The sequence below is a fragment of the Schistocerca nitens genome, chromosome 6, assembly GCF_023898315.1.
Source record: "Schistocerca nitens isolate TAMUIC-IGC-003100 chromosome 6, iqSchNite1.1, whole genome shotgun sequence".
Taxonomy (NCBI): domain Eukaryota; kingdom Metazoa; phylum Arthropoda; class Insecta; order Orthoptera; family Acrididae; genus Schistocerca; species Schistocerca nitens.
The window spans coordinates 737,126,145-737,148,958 of record NC_064619.1 but is presented as its reverse complement, the minus strand read 5'-3'; the positions used below and the strand labels follow the sequence as shown (position 1 = coordinate 737,148,958).

Genomic DNA, 22,814 nt, shown 5'->3' with positions numbered 1-22,814 from the left:
TGATTACCAAAAAGCTTTTGATAGTGTACCCCACTCATGGTTACTACAAATATTGGAAATATACAAAATAGATCCTAAATTGATACAGTTCCTAAACATAGTAATGAAAAATTGGAAAACCACACTTAATATCCAAACAAATTCAAATAATATCACATCACAGCCAATACAGATTAAGCGTGGAATATACCAAGGAGACTCATTAAGTCCTTTCTGGTTCTGCCTTGCTCTGAACCCACTATCCAACATGCTAAATAATACAAATTATGGATACAATATTACTGGAACATACCCACACAAAATCACACATTTGCTATACATGGATGATCTAAAACTACTGGCAGCAACAAATCAACAACTCAACCAATTACTAAAGATAACAGAAGTATTCAGCAATGATATAAGTATGGCTTTTGGAACAGACAAATGTAAGAAAAATAGCATAGTCAAGGGAAAACACACTAAACAAGAAGATTACATATTGGATAACCACAGCGACTGCATAGAAGCGATGGAAAAAACGGATGCCTATAAATATCTAGGATACAGACAAAAAATAGGAATAGATAATACAAATATTAAAGAAGAACTAAAAGAAAAATATAGACAAAGACTAACAAAAATACTGAAAACAGAATTGACAGCAAGAAACAAGACCAAAGCTATAAATACTTATGCCATACCAATATTGACCTACTCATTTGGAGTAGTGAAATGGAGTAACACAGACCTAGAAGCACTCAATACACTTACACGATCACAATGCCATAAATATAGAATACATCACATACATTCAGCAACAGAAAGATTCACATTGAGCAGAAAGGAAGGAGGAAGGGGATTTATCGACATAAAAAACCTACATTATGGACAGGTAGACAATTTAAGAAAATTCTTTATAGAACGAGCAGAAACTAGCAAAATACACAAAGCAATCACTCATATAACTACATCGGCTACACCACTACAATTTCATAACCACCTCTACAACCCTTTAGACCACATAACATCAACAGATACGAAGAAAGTAAATTGGAAAAAGAAAACACTTCATGGCAAGCACCCGTATCATCTAACACAGCCACACATCGATCAAGACGCATCCAACACATGGCTAAGAAAAGGCAATATATACAGTGAGACAGAAGGATTCATGATTGCAATACAGGATCAAACAATAAACACCAGGTATTACAGCAAGCATATTATTAAAGATCCCAATACCACAACAGATAAATGCAGACTTTGTAAACAACAAATAGAAACAGTAGATCACATCACAAGCGGATGTACAATACTAGCAAATACAGAATACCCCAGAAGACATGACAATGTCGCAAAAATAATACATCAACAGCTTGCCTTACAACATAAACTTTTAAAACAACAAGTTCCTACATACAAGTATGCACCACAAAATGTACTGGAGAATGATGAATACAAATTATACTGGAACAGAACCATTATAACAGATAAAACAACGCCACATAACAAACCTGACATCATACTCACCAATAAAAAGAAGAAATTAACACAACTAATCGAAATATCCATACCCAATACAACAAATATACAAAAGAAAACAGGAGAAAAAATTGAAAAATACATCCAACTGGCTGAGGAAGTCAAAGACATGTGGCATCAGGATAAAGTTGACATCATACCAATTATAGTATCAACTACAGGAGTCATACCACACAATATCCACCAGTACATCAATGCAATACAGCTACATCCAAACACATATATACAACTACAGAAATCCGTAATTATTGATACATGTTCAATTACCCGAAAGTTCCTAAATGCAATATAACATGTACCGTACAGCAAAAAGGAAGTGACGCTTGATAAAGGTCCGCGTCACTCCATTCTTAACCAGACTTCTAAAAAGTCTGAGAAAGTAAAGAAATAATAATAATAATAATAAACCCCGTGGAGGCCCGGGAAAAGAATAGGTCTCCGGTATGTTCTGCCAGTCGTAAAAGGCGACGAAAAGAACAAACCACTAATAGGGCTAACCCCCCTTTTAGTGTGATTACTTGGTTCAGGACAGAACTAAAGAAGCCTCGGACAAGCGCCGTCATGGTCGGGGTCGACGCTTGAACCCTATGCCCGCCCACAATGGTAACGACACTGCTAGCCAACTGGATAATGATTTAAATCCAAATAGAGGTGTTTTGCAGGATATGCTTCCTGCAACCACCCTAGAAGGAAAACAAAGACAGAGGATGAGATGGTCAGATGAAGTTAATCGACACCTCATGTTCTGTTATTACCAAGCAACAAACCTAGGAACCAACACAACTGGATACAGATCACAAGTATACACCACATTTATTACCAGATACCCAGAATTAAAATTTTTAACAGAACAACGACTAGCTGATCAGATCCATGTAATAATAAAAAAATAACAGGATACCCCAGTCAGAATTAGAAAACATCAAACAACAAGTACAACAAATACTAGAACAAAATAATGTGCAATCAGAAGAAGAAGAAGAAGAAGAAGAAGAAGAAGAAGAAAATACAGTAATGGACTCAAACATCCCAGAGCAAACAAACAAAGAACAACACACATCAATTAAACAATCAGAGGAAAACGACATCTTAAGACAGCCACCAGAACAAGCACAAATAGAACACGAAGTGACACACATGTTAGATATAGAAGAGAAATTTCAGCTGACATATATAGAATACAAAGACACAGATACAGACATTAGACCATTCTTGCATAGACCACCAAATAGCCCACAAGTCGAAACAACAATAAAAACTATCAACACAATCATACACAACAAAATAAATGAAAATACAACAATGGAAGAGTTACAACTACTGGTTTATGTAGGAGCACTCACTACACTAAATATGCACACTAGGCAGAGATCAGAACCAACCAACACACAGAAGAAACCCACAAAACCAGCATGGCAACACAGGCTACAGATCAGAATAGAAAAACTGAGGAAAGACATCGGACAGCTAACACAATTTATAAGAAATGAAATATCAGACAAAAAACGAAAAAGGTTAGGTAAAATCTCACAACAAGAAGCAATAGAGCAATTAGATGAAAAGAAGCAGAAATTACAAGCATTGGCCAAACGACTTAGAAGATACAAAAAAAGTGAAAATAGAAGGAAACAAAACCAAACATTCAACACAAACCAAAAGAAACTTTACCAGACAATAGATAACACACACATTAAAATAGACAATCCACCAAACATAACAGACATGGAACACTTCTGGAGCAACATATGGTCAAACCCGGTACAACATAACAGGCATGCACGGTGGATACAAGCAGAAACAGACTCATACAAGATGATACCACAAATGCCTGAAGTGATAATTTTACAACATGAAGTCACCCGAGCAATTAATTCTACGCACAATTGGAAAGCCCCTGGAAATGATAAAATAGCAAATTTCTGGCTAAAGAAGTTCACCTCAACACATTCACATCTAACTAAATTATTTAACAGTTACATTGCAGACCCATACAAATTCCCTGATACACTTACACATGGAATAACCTATCTGAAACCTAAAGATCAAGCAGACACAGCAAACCCAGCTAAATATCGCCCCATAACATGCCTACCAACAATCTACAAAATATTAACCTCAGTCATTGCACAGAAATTAATGACACATACAACACAGAACAAAATTATAAATGAAGAACAAAAAGGCTGCTGCAAAGGAGCACGAGGATGTAAAGAGCAACTGATAATAGATGCAGAGGTGACATATCAAGCTAAAACTAAACAAAGATCGCTACACTACGCATACATTGATTACCAAAAAGCTTTTGATAGTGTACCCCACTCATGGTTACTACAGATATTGGAAATATACAAAGTAGATCCTAAATTGATACAGTTCCTAAACATAGTTATGAAAAACTGGAAAACCACACTTAATATCCAAACTAACTCTAATAATATCACATCACAGCCAATACAGATTAATCGTGGAATATACCAAGGAGACTCATTAAGTCCTTTCTGGTTCTGTCTTGCTCTGAACCCACTATCCAACATGCTAAATAATACAAATTATGGATATAATATTACTGGAACATACCCACACAAAATCACACATTTGCTATACATGGATGATCTAAAACTACTGGCAGCAACAAATCAACAACTCAACCAATTACTAAAGATAACAGAAGTATTCAGCAATGATATAAATATGGCTTTTGGAACAGACAAATGTAAGAAAAACAGCATAGTCAAGGGAAAACACACTAAACAAGAAGATTACATATTGAATAACCACAGTGACTCCATAGAAGCGATGGAAAAAACAGATGCCTATAAATATCTAGGATACAGACAAAAAATAGGAATAGATAATACAAATATTAAAGAAGAACTAAAAGAAAAATATAGACAAAGACTAACAAATATACTGAAAACAGAATTGACAGCAAGAAACAAGACAAAAGCTATAAATACTTACGCTATACCAGTATTGACCTACTCATTTGGAGTAGTGAAATGGAGTAACACAGACCTAGAAGCACTCAATACACTTACACGTTCACGATGCCACAAATATAGAATACATCACATACATTCAGCAACAGAAAGATTCACATTAAGCAGAAAGGAAGGAGGAAGGGGATTCATCGACATAAAAGACCTACATTATGGACAGGTAGACAATTTAAGAAAATTCTTTCTAGGACGAGCAGAAACTAGCAAAATACACAAAGCAATCACTCATATAAATACATCGGCTACACCACTGCAATTTCATAACCACTTCTACAACCCTTTAGATCACATAACATCAACAGATACGAAGAAAGTAAATTGGAAAAAGAAAACACTACATGGCAAGCACCCGTATCATCTAACACAACCACACATCGATCAAGACGCATCCAACACATGGCTAAGAAAAGGCAATATATACAGTGAGACGGAAGGATTCATGATTGCAATACAGGATCAAACAATAAACACCAGATATTACAGCAAGCATATTATTAAAGATCCCAATACCACAACAGATAAATGCAGACTTTGCAAACAACAAATAGAAACGGTAGATCACATCACAAGTGGATGTACAATACTAGCAAATACAGAATACCCCAGAAGACATGACAATGTAGCAAAAATAATACATCAACAACTTGCCTTACAACATAAACTTATAAAACAACACGTTCCCACATACAAGTATGAACCACAAAATGTACTGGAGAATGATGAATACAAATTATACTGGAACAGAACCATTATAACAGATAAAACAACACCACATAACAAACCTGACATCATACTCACCAATAAAAAGAAGAAATTAACACAACTAATCGAAATATCCATACCCAATACAACAAATATACAAAAGAAAACCGGAGAAAAAATTGAAAAATACATCCAACTGGCTGAGGAAGTCAAGGACATGTGGCATCAGGATAAAGTTGACATTATACCAATTATACTATCAACTACAGGAGTCATACCACACAATATCACCAGTACATCAATGCAATACAGCTACATCCAAACTTATATATACAATTACAGAAATCCGTAATTATTGATACATGTTCAATTACCCGAAAGTTCCTAAATGCAATATAACATATACCGTACAGTTAAAAGGAAGTGACGCTTGATCAAGGTCCGCGTCACTTTCCATTTTTAACCAGACTTAACATCTGAGAAAGTAAAGAAATAATAATAATAATAATAATAATAATAATAATAATTATTATTATTATTATTATTATTATTTATTTATTTATTTATTCTGTGTGTTTGTGCAGTTTCATGTATGATGCATTTCTTGCCTCTGATTGTTGCACTTTTTCTGTCGACTCTGTCATCTATGATGCACATGCTCTGATATTTTACTGTATATTTGTATATCACATAATTTTACAGTGTCATGTGATAAACAGTAATGAATTTACACTCATAAGTCTGTCACTGCCTCACCTTAACAATGACTTGAAGGTTTTCTATCAAAATATCATATGAAACGATGAGTTCCCAGTTGCATGCTCAAAAGTTAGTAACCCAGACAACTTGTTAAAAACAACTGTTATAGTTACTTTGCATCAATATTAGTCAGTGAATAGTTTCAGCATATTATGGGTACCCAACTACTTTCCATATTTTCAGAGCAATGGTGAGGTGAATGCTGCAACAGTTTCTGATGGGTTGAGAACAGATTACTAATATCATTAGAGAATGGGGACGAAACATGAAGAAGCCAAAATAACCTCACTACAGAGATTACTTTGCAATCCATCTACATGAACCTGTGTTCATTTACCATTATGTACAGGGTTCCAATAATTTATTTTATTTCAAATAACCTTATGTTGAACAATATATGAAAGATAAAGGGCAAGAGGTGTTTTGTGCATAGAAATCCAGACGTAGTTTGCAAATATTGTAAATTACAGTGATAAGTGAAATAATGACATTATATCACACAGCTCAACAAGAATTATGTAATTTATGTGTCAGACTTACATGTAACAAGTGAGTAATTATTTAGCATTGCAAATAATAAGAATTGTAATACTAACAATTAGTGCAATGAAGGTTTGAGTTATTTTAATACAAATTAGCCTCTAGATATTCATCAACTGAAAAAAAGGTGTACAAGTAAGTAAAAATATTCTTAACTTTGTTGCTAAATTACTTAGTTGTTTCTGATTCACTTTCCAAGAGTGGAGCTTTTCTTGACACAGACCAATCTGGTGTAATGAAGGTTCATTTAGTCATAAACTTCAGTTACCAACAGCTGAACCAATCCATTATGTATCATCCCAAAATATATCACTCTCTGTATAAATTATGAGAAATGTGCAAGTTTCCTGCATAATGTGCTCAAATATATGGGGAAACCAGATGTATCCATTGAACAGAAAACAGAGTAAATTTTTATACCAATATTTAGAATTATTTTGATGGCACAAATGATTTCAGTCATGAAAGAGAGTAATTTCTATTCCATCATCTTTCAGGCATTCATCGGGCTTAAAATTATTTCTTCTTCCGATGTTTGGCTGAAAACATTACAGCCATCTTCAAAATGAGTAGCTTGCTAGATTTAAACCACTTGACACAATACCCTGGAGTAAATGCGAGTGCTTGGGAGACAACACTGTCAGCACTGCAACAAGAGGATCAGTCATAGATAAAATTTTATGCATCTAAGACTAAAACACAGACCATCCATTTTAATAATCACACGTGTGTGTGTGTGTGTTTGCTCCACAGTGTTGTCAAGTGGTTTAAATTCTGCCAGCAATTCACCTGGTAGATGGCTGTAAGGTTATCAATCAAAATATTTGAAGAACAAATTATACTGTCCCAGATGCACACCCGAAAGATGTTGGAATGTTCTGTCGAGTGGGGAAAAGGCAAGAAATAATGCAAGTTCTATTAACAATGGAGAGAGAAAAACTAGTTTCTTCTGTGAGTTGTCCACAGCTTTTTAGGCCATTTCTCGCCACATCGTATCCAACCTTCTTGGTCCATGTATAAAGTCTTTCAAATTTCTTCATTGCATATCTCCTCCATGTGATTTTACCATTCTGCACAGGATCTCTGGTATGGAGGTTGCCAACATAGTACTATTTTCGGCCATATGCCCAAACCATTTTAAATTCCATTTTCCCTCTCTTCAGTGATGTACATGGCAGTTTTCTTTCATTTCCTGATTTCTTTTTTTAGGATCTTCTCTTGCCTTCATACTCTATGACGACTTCTCAAAAAATCAAGTTGCACAGTTTCAGGTCTTCTTCTATCTCGTTTCGTTATTTCCCAGGATTGCACTCCTTATAAAAAAGTTGTGTGTTCTTGATTCATAAAACCTTTTTCTTTTTGTTAATTTCATCTGGCCAGAAGATGTTTTTCAGATTATTGTTTGCTTGTTTAGCTCTGCCTTATTTCTTGCTTATGGGAAACTTAATCTGAGAGTACAACTCCTAGATTTTTATATTTTTTATATGCCTCAGTAGTTTTTCCATTTGTGATAATCTTGTTTTAGGAAAACGAATATTGTTAGTCCAGCTTTATTGTATGTTTCTAAAGTTTTGTCCATCATGTACTCTCTATCATAGTCCTCTGCAGTCAATATTAACTGATTATGAGTGAATAATAAATTCAGTAGGAAATCTCTATATATATCTCAAGAACCATTCCTCCACACTTTCTGATCCATTCCTTAAAAACTTTATTCAGATAATGTTTAAACAATGTAAAGCTATTGCTTGCTCATATTACTTGAGAGATTTCATATTGTTATTACTGGATCACTTTTTAAACTTAATACATAAGTGTATACTCTGATACTGAGCGCTGCAGGTTTCGAATCCGCACCAGATGGCATAGACCTCGATTACCACTAGAGGTCTCTACAGCCATTTCACCGTAAGCTGTGGCTGCGCGTGCTTCTGGCCCACGTATAACCTGAGGGCACCATGGTGGAGCACGTGGTCCCAGCAGCCAATAGCGATGTACCGTATCCTGTGTATATGCACCTGCCTCTCGCTCAGCTAAGCAGTTTGATGTTCGTGTGAGTCTGTTGGCATCTCGGCTACAGACAGCGTGTTTACTGTACTTTGTTTTCGTTTACGAGTGGACATTGTGGATTCGTTTAGTTGTCGCTTATGACTGTTGCTTCTTGCATGTTGTTGTCGTAAGGTCTTACTCGGTCGTCCGCTGTTGTTCATGTCCGTCCTTTCCCGTCCATATGTTTGTTGACAGGCCACTTCCATTTGGTCCCACCTCACTTCGTTCTTGGCAACCCCGCGACTGGAATGGTCGCAGTTACAACATATACAGCACTAAACAGTGATTCAGTTTTGTTTAGTCAGTTGAATAGTAGCAAAATTTGAGTCTCAATTTACTTGTTGGTACTTACTAGAAGATTTTTGGTGTTACTCCACATCATCATTTACAAACTCATACGTTTGCACTCCTACATATCAACTTAGCCTCAGGTATTCCGCCAGGAATTATTATGTGCAGTTGAAACTATTTATGTTCTTCACCCAAGGAGTAATTTGTAATCCAGGTGAGAATCTTACATATGTGATAGTACATGCTGGTTTACTAAGGTTTGTGCTGATGTTGCAGAAATGTTGGAAATAAACTATTCTCATTATTGTGTGAAATATTTGTATTTGCTAAAATATGCTTAAATTTTTTTATATGTGCTTAAGCACAAAATTTTCCAAATGAAGATGACTCTACAGTTGAAACTGCAATTGTGATAAAGAAATAAAGCTAAAGCAGAAATTTTGCCCTACAAAAAGCATAAATTATTTGTTAATGTGATAATGGAAGAGCTTTGATGGAACATAAATAATCAATTGATGGAATATGAATTACTTGTTAACTGTTTTAACAAAGCACTTTGTTGTCTGTTTGAAATACTGTATGAAATTATTATTACATTTAACTTAAAAAAAAATTCAGATGTGCCTCAAAGAACCACAGACAATTAATGGTTAGCATTTATTTGGACTTGGACCTTGCATTAATATACCTGAAGTCCCACAGGTGATAAATTGCGGGTGTGAAAAAAATATATAAAAATGATAGTTTTTGTACTCTTGTCACAATATGACATTTCTTGAATTGTTTTGTGGTCCTCTCTTACTTATTCTAAAATTATTACAGATGCTACCTACTTTTTCTTCACAAACTTAAGGACTCAATAAACATCCTTTTAAAAGCATTGACAAAATCTCTTCAACAGTTTGAGATCAGTTGTCTTAATACAGGCAAAATAATTTTCTCAAAACCAAGAAATGAGACTAAAACTGTACAAAAATATGTTCGAAGTCTAGTGGCACTGTGTTCAATCTGTGGATCATGTATCCGAGAGCAGCTTGTTTTTGAGACTGTTGGTGGTTTTAGGTTTGGTGTGGTATTGTGTCTATTGTGGTGGTTTTCTGTAAATACTGAATGAGTGTTGGTTATTTTTCTGTATGATAGATATATTTAGGAAGTTTATTTGACCTGCTTCTTTCTCTGAAGCGATCTTCTCTTTTATGTAGTGTGTTTATCTCTGTGTGCAGTTGTTCTGTCTTCAAGTCTGGAGCATCTACTAAGCAGAGGATGTCATTCGTGTATCACCATCACTATAGTAAATTATATTTTCTTGGTAGCATTTTCTGAAATATAACATAGTGAAGACTTTCACTTGCCTTTCACACTAGTTATTTCACTTGTTGATTTAATTTAATGTTCCTTCTTAACACTAAGGATGTAAGGAATGTGATAGGGTATTGCAGTTCACAACTAGTGCTGCACCGTGTTCACAGTTAGTGCTGTACTGTGCCCTTTCTCTTATTTTTTCATATTATCTTACATTATACTTATAAATTCATTTAAAAAGTACATGCTACAATTTTCTCTGTTGGACAGTTACCTTGAAGAAACTGGGAGATCCAGACAATGCTCAAAAGGCTTTTGAACAGGCTGCATGCCTGGACCCAACAGATGCTTCCATACCTTTGAACTATGCCATATTTTTGGCTGCTAATGGAAGAAAGGAAGAAGCTGCAGCTCAACTGAAAAGCTTCCAAGATTTAGCACAGCAAGGAACAGTTAACCAGGAGGTGAGAATAATTAGTCTATGACAATATATGTCTCTGACATGGTTGCCAGATCCTTCTTTGTCTTTTTAGGTTAGAACAGTTTTGCTATATTCATAGGCCAAACAGATAATTGTGGTGGAAATTAAGAAGACAGTGGGTGCTTATTCTGGAAGCATCTAAAAGAAAGTAGAATGAGGCAGAATTCGACAAAATCTTCCTTTAATCGATGCCTACAGTAGGAGTGTTGAGAATCTTGTAACTGAATACCACTATTAATTCACCCAAAACATTCATGGAAGCATAAAAGTGGTTTTACTGCAAAAGCTCTTTTAAGGTGACATATCATATGTTGATAGGTATCAACTTACACAGGCTTCACTGGGCAGCTCTAGAACAGAAATGTGGCAAAACAGTAAAGAATAACCAGTCACATTTATTAAGAGTATGTCACAAAACAGCACTTATCTTTAGTACAATTGGTGTACAGCACTTGATATGCTATACTTAATACAGTGAAATTAGAATAAATTTATTGTCTTTTAGCAGCCCATAATAATGTCATTATAACTGAATGTAATATTGTAGACACGATTGTCCTACTACTATGTAAATAGCAACTGATAATTTGTAACATTGTCTTCTCAGTGGATCTCATAGAACTGCACTCCATAGCATAATTGCAAGAGCAGTATTGAGCTGGCTGCGGTTACTGAACTGTCAGACTGCTCGATCGTAACTGTGAGTATCTGTAGTACATAGTGTTTTGTGTCTGGTGGAAAGATATCCATCTCCGCCAGTACAAGGCAGAACCAGCGTAGTCAGCACTCCCTTTGGCAGCTCTCCACATTATTGGCAGATGTGTGCAATGTGTAGGTGGACATGGCATGGAAGCAGAAAGTGATCTGAATTTGTCAGCGCCATCTGGAGGCTGCTTCTCAGAACTGAGAGGTGCCGGGTGAGTGGTTGTGCTTCTGTTGGTGGCACCCTCTTGTATTTGTTGTGTACCCTTAAACCTGACATGGCAAAGAGATATTGTTTTTATGAGAATCCACAGTAAAACAAATTTGGGAAATTAATAAACCCAGTCTTTGGATAAATACAGATGACTTCTTCTATGTGCATCCAGAATTAGTACATTTCATATATGCGCAGGAAACAATGTATTGATGTGACCATAGAGTAAGAATATCTATGGAGTGAGCATTCAGAAGCGCAGAATGAAATTTTTGTTACAAACACCTGAAAGTCACATGGCTGTAATGCTACTACAGGCAGATACCACTCAAAAGCACTATGGGTTTTGTACACATGTTCATTGTCTGCAGCTGGTGATCAAGTAGTTAGCATCACTGCCTGTAGATCACAGGGTCCTGGGTTCGATTCCTGGCTGACTCAAATTTTCTTCACAACTGGGTGTTTGTATTGTCTTCATCACAAATATGTGCAAGTCTCTGAAGTGGCACCAGATAGAAAGACTTATACCAGGCCCAGGCAGCCAAACAACCCCAGAGGCTAGGTCCCAGCTATTAATGCCGTATGGTCATTTCATAAGTATACTAATAATTTTTGTTTTATAACTGGAATGAACTCAATTTCTTAGACGTTTCTGGCGATTTTGTGACATCTTGTCGAATCGGGTGTATTGTCGGTGGTCTGCGTTTTTCTAACACAATATTTCGATTTCGTACCTTGGCGTCTTCATCAGGTGCTTTCTGCGACTGAACAACAGGCTGACCGTGTCCCGTATTTATATCTGGACCACGTCAGGCGTTCCCTACACCATCCGTTCCCACTGTGACCGTGTCGGTCGGTCGCCAGATGTTCCATCTTCGGTCCGCGCCCACCTCCTCTGTTTTTCCCGGTGGCAGCCATTTCAAGGCGTTTCCTACTAGGTCTGTGCCAGCCGGGCTCATTCCTCGCACTGTTGACAGGCTGCGTTTGTTGTCGGTGACTGTTCCGACTTTCTCCAGTGCCCCCGTCATTCTTCTGGTCTCGTGTTTTCTTCCGTTGTTTTTGTAATAGGTCCAAAGCCGGGTTCCACACCGTGCCGAGTCGGTATCCAGTTTCCCGGTTTATCAAGTTCTCTGCAATCTCGATTTCAATTGATTCAGTGATGACACTATCCCAAAATATGGGGGTCTGAGATAAGATCCTGGTTTTATCATAATTCACGGTGTGCTCAAGTTCCAAGCAATGTTCTGCTACTGCCGATTTAGTGGCTTGTCATAGCCTGGTATCCCTTTGGTGCTCTTTACATCTTATGTCTACGGTCCTGGTGGTCTGGCCAATGTGAGACATACTGCACTCATATGGTATATGGGAGATACCGGGTTTTCACAATCCGAGATCATCCTTAACCATTCCAAGAAACACTTTGATGATCTTGTTTGTTGGGCAGAACATGCTCTTGATATTGTACTTTTTCATTATTCTGCTGATCTTAGCAGATATAGGTCCTGCTTATGGTAGAAAGGCTACCATCCTGGTCTCTTTATCTTGTTCTTCTCCCTCAGTATCAGGCCACGTGGAGGGGTTTAGCGCCTTGCGGATGTCCCTTGTCGAGTATCCGTTGTCTGCGAACACTTGCTGTAGGTGTTCTAACTCTGCTGCAAAGCTGTCTGAGTTGGACAGTGTTTTGGCTTGGTGAACAAGTGTTTTCAGCACTCCATTCTTCTGTGCTGGATCGTGGCAGCTGTCAGCTTGTAGGTATAAGTCGGTGTGTGTAGGTTTTCTATACACACTATGGCCTAATGTGTCATCTGTCTTCCTTTTCACCGGGACATCCAGGAAAGGAAGTTGACCATTATTTTCTAGTTCCATTGTGAACTTCATGCTGGGGTGTATCAAGTTCAGATGGTCAAGAAACTCGTGCAGTTTTTTTCCGACCATGTGGCCAGATGACAAACGTGTCATCAATGTACCTAAAGAAATAGGTCGGTTTGTAGGCAGCGGTCATAAGTGCCTCATCCTCGAATCTCTCCATAAACAGATTTGCAACTACCGGAGATAAGGAACTACCCATCGCCACTCCTTCAGTCTGTTCATAAAATTGACCTCCACATAGGAAAGAGGTCGAGGTTAAGACATGCTTGAAAAGGTCCAAGACAGCTCCACCAAATTTTTCACTGATTAATCGAGTGTGTCCTGAAGTGGTATCCTAGTGAACAGAGACACAACATCAAAGCTGTCCGTGATGTCTGTGTTAGAGATTAGTAGGTTTTTGAAACGTTCCACGAAGTCTGATGAGTTACAGATGTGGTGGACGCACTTTCCCACATACGGTGCTAACATCATCTTAATGTGGGTGACTGTAGGATAGGTGGTTGCACCAATATTGCTTACAATAGGATGCAATGGTATACCCTCTTTATGGACCTTGAGCAATCCATGTAATCTAGGTGGTACTGGTGCCTTAGCTTTCAGTTACTTGACAACCTTCTCAGACCATCATGTTTCCTTGACCAGAGCTCTGGTTTTCCTGTCCACTCTATCGGTGGGGTCATTCTCTAGTGGACTGTAAGCAGGTTCCTGTAAAAGCTGACGGATCTGTCTTCAACAGTACGACAGTAGAGTTCCCCTTGTCTGCTGGTAACACCACTATGCTTTCATCTTCCCACAAACTCTTGCGGGCCATCCTCTCATCTCTTGAAATGTTTGTTTTGGGTGGTCTGGCTTTGGTGAGCGCCCTGTACATCTCTCTCCAAATCTCTTCTGCAACACTTGATGGTATTTCCACAGAGTTGATGAAGCTGGGGATTGGCAGGTTTCTAGGAGTGACTGCAAAGTTGAGGCCCCTTCCGAGCACTTTTAAGGTGGCATCTTCTAATGGGCAACCACTCAAATTTACCACCTTGTGAGTATCATGTGCCTGTTGCACTTTTTTTATTCATGCTCTCAAATTTCGCCAGTTGTCGAGCTGTAGCATTGTGTTTAATGCGTGCCATCAGCAACCATGTCATACCGTCCATCCTGTTCCAGTCCTCTGGTACTAAGTTGTTTGCCAAATCCAGGTGTAGTCGAAGCAGATCCCTAGAGGTAACGTCCAGTCTATGCCGCATATCACGGATCCTTTCCCTTACCAGGCCCATACTGGTGCAATGCTGGATTCTGTTAGCAGCCTTAGATGTTATATGGTGTTTAGTTTTGGCAAAAAAAAGACACCACATCATCTTCTCTGCACCTAAGCAGGAAACTGAGCACACTCACCATCCTCTCTTTGCACTGTCGTAACTTCTCCAGTAACTTCATCTTCTTGCATATTTCCTCCCCGTAGAGTCTTGCAATGTAATTTCTTAGACTTTCCCGGTGATTTTGTGACATCTCGTTGAATCGGGTGTACTGCTGGTGGTCTGCGTTTTTCTAACACAATATTTCAGCATCGTACCTCGGCATAAAGGGGTACACCATGAAACGGCCACCACTGGGGAAAACAGTGGAGGTGGGCGCGGATGGAAGATGGAACATCTGGCGACCAGCCGACACGGTCACAGAGGGAGCGGATGGTGTAGGGAATGTCAGACACGGTCCAGACATAAATATGGGACACGGTCTCAGCCTGTCATTCAGTCACAGGAAGCACCTGATGAGGTCGCCAGAGGACCAATGTAAGGATGTAGAAGCACATATCACTAGGGGTAAGATAGATATTGCCTACAGGAAAATTAAACAGGCCTTTGGAGAAAAGAGAACCACTTGTATGAATATCAAGTCATAAGCAAACAAAAGCAAGTGGAAAGGTGGAAGGAGTACATAGGGAGTCTACACAAGGGAGACGTACTTGAGAGCAATATTATGGAACTGGAAGAGGATGTGGATGAAGATGAGATGGGAGATATGATACTATGTGAAGAATTTGACAGAGCACTGAAAGACCTAAGTTGAAACAAGGTCACAGGAATATACAACATTCCATTAGAACTACTGATAGCCTTGGGAGAGCCAGCCACGACAAAACTCTTCCAGCTGGTGAGCAAGATGTATGAGGCAGGTGAAATAACCCACAGAAGAATATAATAATTCCAGTTACAAAGAAAGCAGGTGCTGACGGTTGTGAAAATTACTGAACTATCAGTTTAATAAGTCACGATTGCAAAATATTAACATGAATTCTTTACAGACAAATGGAAAAACTAGTACAAACCGACATCGGGGAAGATCAATTTGGAGTCCTTAGAAATGTTGGAACACATGAGGCAATACTGACCCTACGACTTATCTTAGAAGACAGATTAAGGAAAGGCAAACCTATATTTCTAGCATTTCTAGACTTAGAGAAAGCTTTTGACAATGTTGACTGGAATACTCTCTTTCAAATTCTGAAGATGGAAAGTGTAAAATACAGGGAGCGAAAGGTTATTTACAATTTGTACAGAAACCAAGTGGCCATTATAAGAGTCGAGGGGCATGAATGGAAAGCAGTGGTTGAGAAGGCAGTGAAATAGGATTGTAGCCTATCCCCCATGTTGTTCAATCTGTATATTGAGCAAGCAGTAAAAGAACCAAAAGAATAATTTGGACTAGAATTAAAATCCATGGAGAAGAAATAAAAACTTTGAGGTTTGCTGATGACACTGTAATTCTGTCACAGACAGCAAAGGACGTGGACAGCTGACCGGACTGGACAGTGTCTTGAAAGGAGGATATGAGATGAATGTCAACAAAAGCAAAATGAAGATAATGGAATGTAGTATCAGGCGATGATGAGGGAGTTAGATAATGAAATGAGACAATTAAAGTAGTAAATGAGTTTTGCTATTTGGGGAGCAAAATAACTGATGATGGTCAAAGTAGAGAGGATGTAAAATGTAAACTGGCTATGGCAAGGAAAGCGTTTCTGAAGAAGAGAAATTTGTTAACATCGAGTATAGATTTAAGTGCCTGGAAATCCTTTCTGAAAGTATTTTGTTTGGTGTGTAGCCATGTATGGGAGTGAAACAAGGACTAAAAACAGTGTAGACAAGGAAGAGAATATAAACTTTCAAAATGTGGTGCTACAGAAGAATGCTGAAGATTAGATGGATAGATCACGTAACTAATGAGGAGGTAATGAATAGAATTGGGGAGAAGAGGAGTTTGTGGCATAACTTGACTAAAAGAAGGCATCAGTTGGTAGGAAACATTCTGAGGCATAAAGGGATCGCCAATTTAGTATTGAAGGGAAACATGGAGGGTAAAAATCATACGGGGAGACCATGAGATGAATACACTAAGCAGATTCAGAAAGTTTTAGGTTGCAACTGTTATTTGGAGATGCAGAGGCTTGTAGAGGATAGAGTAGCATGGAGAGCTGCATCAAACCAGTATCTGGACTGATGACCGTAACAAGAACAACAATAAAAAGGGTAAAAATGTTATTTTTTTTAAAAAAAAACTACTTGAAAATTAAGGTGTGTCTTATAATCTGTAGCATATTATGGTCTATAAAATACTATATGTAACTTCATAAAAATACTGAATTTCCTGCAGAAGGTAACTGAAAAAGTGAGTCCTTTCTTCTGATTACTTTCTTAACAAACATGTCAGAAATTGTATCAGTAATTGTTGTCCATTGTTGCTGTTAAAGATATTTATTGCTATTGGACACTTAATTGTCGTGAATGCTATCAGAACATCAAATATTTAAAGTTTATTGTTGCTAAATGTAAGTATTTTTCACTGATTATGTTTACTGCAAGCTCCCAATTACAAGGGATAATGTATATCTGAGACTGCAACGATCAGGATACTGAAAGCTGCTATTTACTGTATTTAGAGAACATGTTACGTGCCATATTTGAAAGCTCACTGTAAAATGAAGACTTCTTTGCGAAATTACACTTATAAAATGCACACTATTGTGTCTCACTCACTTTCAGTTCACCTTCTTCTGTGTTGTTCACTTTTTTTCCTGGTAATTGTTTTTAATTTCTGGAGAGCTAAAACAATGATAAGGTCAAATAAACTTTGTCCCGTATAATCTAATTACAGACCAGTGCGCTTCGGTGTGGTGGTGTGCTTTATAATGAGCGCCTTATACACCTCGTCTTCACTCTCTTCCTCTGTCAAGTATACTTCGTTCACTAAATTTGTATCATGTAGCTGCTCAAATCCCGGATTGTGGGAGTTGTTATTTAATCACTTGCAGAAGTTTTTGCCATAAAAGTCTTCACTACAAAAAATTTGGTTCATAAGAATGACAATCAATGATTGCAGTTTGGTAAGTGGAGGGGAGGGAGGGATTGTGTTGGGTGGGAAGTGTAAAGGCAAAAAGAGGCAGGAAAGCAGGAAGAAGTGTTGCAGATGGGTTGATAGAGGCTCGGAGCAAAGCAGCAGGTGTGCAAGATAGGAATGCGGGAGGGAACTGTGACAGATGAATGGGCTAGGACATGGTACACAGGCCGCAACTCATGAGTTTGTGTGGCATACAGTGAAGACACAAAGCTATGTATCCACTGAGGGGAGGATATATAAACAAATCTGTAACATAGCTATGGGCATCACCATGGCACCCTCGTATGCCATCTTATTTATGGGCCATCTAGCCTCCCAAAACCCCAAACCACCTTGTCTGGTTCATGTACGTTCATCCTTGTGACTGGAGGTCTGAGTGACTTAGCCATTTTCTGATGTAGTAAACTGGAACACCTACAGGCATCCTTGTGATGCTATTTATTATATGGCTACCAGTTTTGGTGCTTCAGGGCACCATCTTCAAGCCTTAACTTATGCTGAGGGGTTAATACACTGGTATACAAAATTAAAGCAACAAACAGAAATTTTGCAAGTTTGTGTATATTTTGCTACAAAATAGTATAAACAGGTGATAGTAAAGTAGAAACATGGTGAGAATACAGAATGTAAACAACTTCAATATGCATAATGGTAGACAAAAGTGTTCTTTGTTTCTTTCCAACTTAACAGATTTTCACACACATTCCGACAACTGACTAATGTGCTCAGTATGGGGTACGACCATCTCTGGCAGCAATACGGGCCTGACAACAACGGAGCAGGCTGTGAATGACATCATTACTCTCATGGTGAGACAATAACACCCACTCTTACTGGAGACTTGCTCACAAGTCTTGGAGAGTGGTTGGTGGATGCTGACATGATTCAGCCTGTCTCCCTAGTGCACCCCAGACATGCTCCATGGGTTTCAAATCGGGAGAGTGAGCTGGCCATGCCATGTGTGCAGTATCTTCCGTTTACAAGAAAACATCAACTTCTCTTGCCCTATGAGGTCAATCATTATCGTCCATGAAGTCTGGGCCCGCCCCACCTTGCAGCAACTGCACATGAGGCTCCAAGACCTCGTCGCAATACCTGACAGCAGTTAAACTGTGCTGATTCACCCATACAACTTCATGGAGAGGTGTTCATGTGGTCAACATAATCCCTGCCCACAACATTAAGCATCCTCCTCAATGTCAGTCTCTTTCCATAATGTTTACATCATGAAATCGTGTTCGATGTTCCCTCCAGATGTGACTCTCAAGACCAAATCGGGACTCATCTGTGAAAAGAAAATTGGCCCACTGTTTGACTGCCCAGATAGTATGTTGATGACTCCACTCTAGACATTCCGTTCTGTGAAGACATGTCACAGGTACACATACAGCAGATCTCCAACAATAAAGGCCATTCTGCCGAAGTCTTCTGTAAACCATTTGTCTCGATACAACACGTCCAGTGGATGCTGCTAGGTCAGATGCCAGGTGCCATACAGTACTAAGGCGATACTGTCATGCACTTATATCCAAATAATCATCCTCTCTTTCTGATATCACATGTAGTCGGCCCTGTTCTGGTCTTTGGGGTGCTGTTTTCCACATATGAGAAACAGCAGAACGATTCACATTAAGCCATCGGGCCTCCTCACTTTACGACTATCCTGCTTCCATTCTCCTTACGATCCTCCACCCCAGGAAGTCTGGTAGGTGTCTTCTCTGTGCCGTACCGCACCATTAGTGATTGTTTATACAGTCACTGATGCTGCAGTATGATTGTGGACGTGGGACTACCCGGCAAACACTACCCCATTTGGTACGTGCCCTGATGTCATCGTTGATGTGGTTGTCCATTGACCAGAATGCTGTTTTTCATGCAGAACGTGATTGTATGGACATCTGTCGACAATTTGTATGATTATAGAATGAATTAGACACAAGACAGGGGAATAGAGGTTTGTTGCTTTAATTTTAAACATCAGTGTACCATCTGCATACATACTTTATCATTGGCTAACATCTATAACTGGTTTCCACAGACTACCTGTAACAGCGATGTTATCTCTTCAACCATCAACTTTCAACTATAGTTGATGGTTGGAGAGACAATATCACTATTACAGGTAGTCTGCGAAATCCGTATCATTTACACAGGTGGTGTTAACCCCCCAGTGTCAGTTAAGGCCTGAAAATAGTGTGCTGAAGCACTGAAACTTGTAACTGTATAATAAATAACATCGTAAGGATGGCTGTAGGGGTTCCATTATATTACATTATCTGGTTCAGGTTCATTGATGACATCTTCATGATCTGGTCACAGGGTCAAGACCCCTATCCTCATTTCTCCACAACCTCAACAGCTTCTCTCCCATCCACATCACGTGGTCCTCCTCAACCCAGCATGCCGCCTTCCTGAATGTTAATCTCCACCCCTGTAATGGCTCCATCCATACCTGTGTCCAACGTCTCCCATACCTGTGTCCAACGTCTCTGACCGCCAATAGTACCTGCATTTTGAGAACTGTCACCCCTTACACACAAAAAAGTTGCTGTCACATAGCCTGGCCATCTACAGACGGCATATCTGCAGTGGCAAGAATTCCCTTGCATAGTATGCTGAAGGTCTCTCATATTCCTTCAGAAACAGGTGCCACATGTAGTCTGCAAACAGATTTTCCCCTTTCACATCCACACACAGCCCTGATCCTCCAACCAAGAATCAGATTGTAAGGAGTATGCCCCTCTGTGTCACCCAATACCACCCAGACAGGAGCAACTGAACCATGTCCTTCACCATGTCCTTCACCATGTCTCTGATTATCTATCACCAGCCCCAGAAATTAAGAACATCTTACCTACGATCCTTTCAGCCCCTCCTAAAGTGATCTGTCATCCACCTACACAACATTGTGGTCCATCCCTAAGCCACTTGCACTCACAACCACAGGTCGTAGGACCCATATCCCTGTGGAAGAACCAGATTCAAGACCTGTCAGATTCACTCACCAAACACATCCTACTCTAGTCCTGTCACAGGCTTTCCCATTGCATTAGATGCAGCACTCGTATCGAAGCAGCCATGTTATATACCAGCTCTGCTGCAATTACTGCACAGCATTTTATGTGGGCATGACCAGCAACCAGCTGTCAACCAGAATGTATGCCAACTGCCAAAAAGTGGGCAAGGACAGAGTGGACAACCCAGAGGCACAACACACTGCTGACCACATGCTATAATTCAATGGATGCTTCACAACCAGTGCCACCTGGGTCCTTACCTCCAGTGCCAGCTTTTCAGTACTGTATGGATGTATCCTTGCAGCACTTCTTTTGCTCCCATAATCCTCATGGCTTCAATCTCTGCTAACCCACTGTCTCCACACATTCTGTCCAACAGTTTCCCCCTCCTCTATCATGTCATCCACTGCATGAACTCATCAGCTCCAGTGCTTGTGTGTCACATGCCTAGCCCATGTACCTGCACCCTTCCCTCCTGTATTCCTATCCTACACACCTGCTCTGTGTTGCTCCAAGCTGCTAGCTATCTGTCCCAGCACCTCCTCCTGCCTCACATCTATTTCTTCATCTAACAGCCCCACCTGCTGAATTGCCATCCTGGCATTGTCGTTCCAGCCAGAACAATATAGGAATGTAGGTGTACAGCTATGTGTGTGCAAGCTAGCAGGAGTCTGTGGTCTTCTTTTTTATGTGCCTGTCATTGACTCAATACTTCCAATATTCTCTCAGTGGTCCCCTTTACTCCTGAGTATTGTATTCATCTCCCACAACCCTTAAAAATTTTTATTGCGAATTCACTCTTTGCAACATATAGATAACTTCTAATTTCCTTTTGATCATTAGAATAACACTTCCACGTTTATCTGTCATGTTGCTAACACGTATAAACCACCCATTACTTCAACAATATACTACACAACGTGATGTATGCTAACACTTATTGTCAATGATACATTTTTGAAGCTACCGTGTTATTGAAATCTGTCGGTGTCACGAAAAGTACAGTGAACAACTGTGTTCCTCTTGACAGTGTGTAACAGTATATACTTCCATTCTGTATCTACACAAAGCATCTGAAGGAAGCTTTCTAAGAAGAAAAAACGAAATCATTTTCTTTTCTTTTACTATTGGCTTTAAGTTTGTAACTATCAGCTCTTAGTTCTTCCATTCTAATTATGACAGAACATCGAGCTTCTGCCAAACTGAGAATGGATAAGCTGCAAACTGGATATTTTCATCACGATGATCAGGTGTTTGCTGTACTAATCGTTGAATCAGCAGCATGAACCGATGTGATTATGCTAATAGCTTGCCTTCCAAATCGTTAGAATGGCCCACATATCTAACTTTTAAATTTATGAACCAGTATCTCCATTGAAGGTTATTATTCAGCCATTTTATGAAGTGGTAAACTATTATATTTCATGCCTCCCAGAGCACTGACCCAATAATTTTCTTTGAAACTATATAGTCTGTCCTTATGGCATTCCACAGCTCCATCAGCTCAGAAATTGTCCCGTTTACTATCTCACAATGATCAATTCTCTCACTTCAATGACATGCCATGTTTTATCGGAGCAAGTCAATTTCTGGTTGAATTGTCAATAAAAAAATGTTCTTTTTATCCTGGAAAAACAACACTGTGTATTGCAGTAGATCTTTTTTTGTTACTGAGAGCTAATACAAATTTCTAGGACTCTATGGATGTACAGACGATGTCTACTTGATGGTGCTACTGCTGGTACAAAATTAGATTAAGATATTTTATTCTGGTCTGTACCTATTGCTGTCAGGGCACATTATTTAGGGCAGATTTTCACTTCTTTCGCCATTATTCCCATCCTCTTGCCCTTTTGCCTCTTACCTCCCTCTCCTCTCCCTCATCCTCTTCCATCGCAAGTAATTCTGGACAGAGGTCATAGACAAACAAGACATGTTGAGCACCTATTTCTTGTTTTATACCTTGTTTCTGCAGTCAC

General features: G+C 39.0%; 1 protein-coding gene across 1 annotated transcript in view; it reads left to right on the top strand.

Annotated features, from left to right (window-relative positions):
• Positions 1-22,814, top strand: part of LOC126263611 (Bardet-Biedl syndrome 4 protein-like) — a 152,217-nt gene that overhangs the window by 89,195 nt on the left and 40,208 nt on the right. Inside the window, exon 12 of the mRNA XM_049960698.1 lies at positions 10,437-10,630. Within this exon, the coding sequence (XP_049816655.1) occupies positions 10,437-10,630 (194 nt within the window). The remainder of the gene's footprint in view (positions 1-10,436; positions 10,631-22,814) is intronic.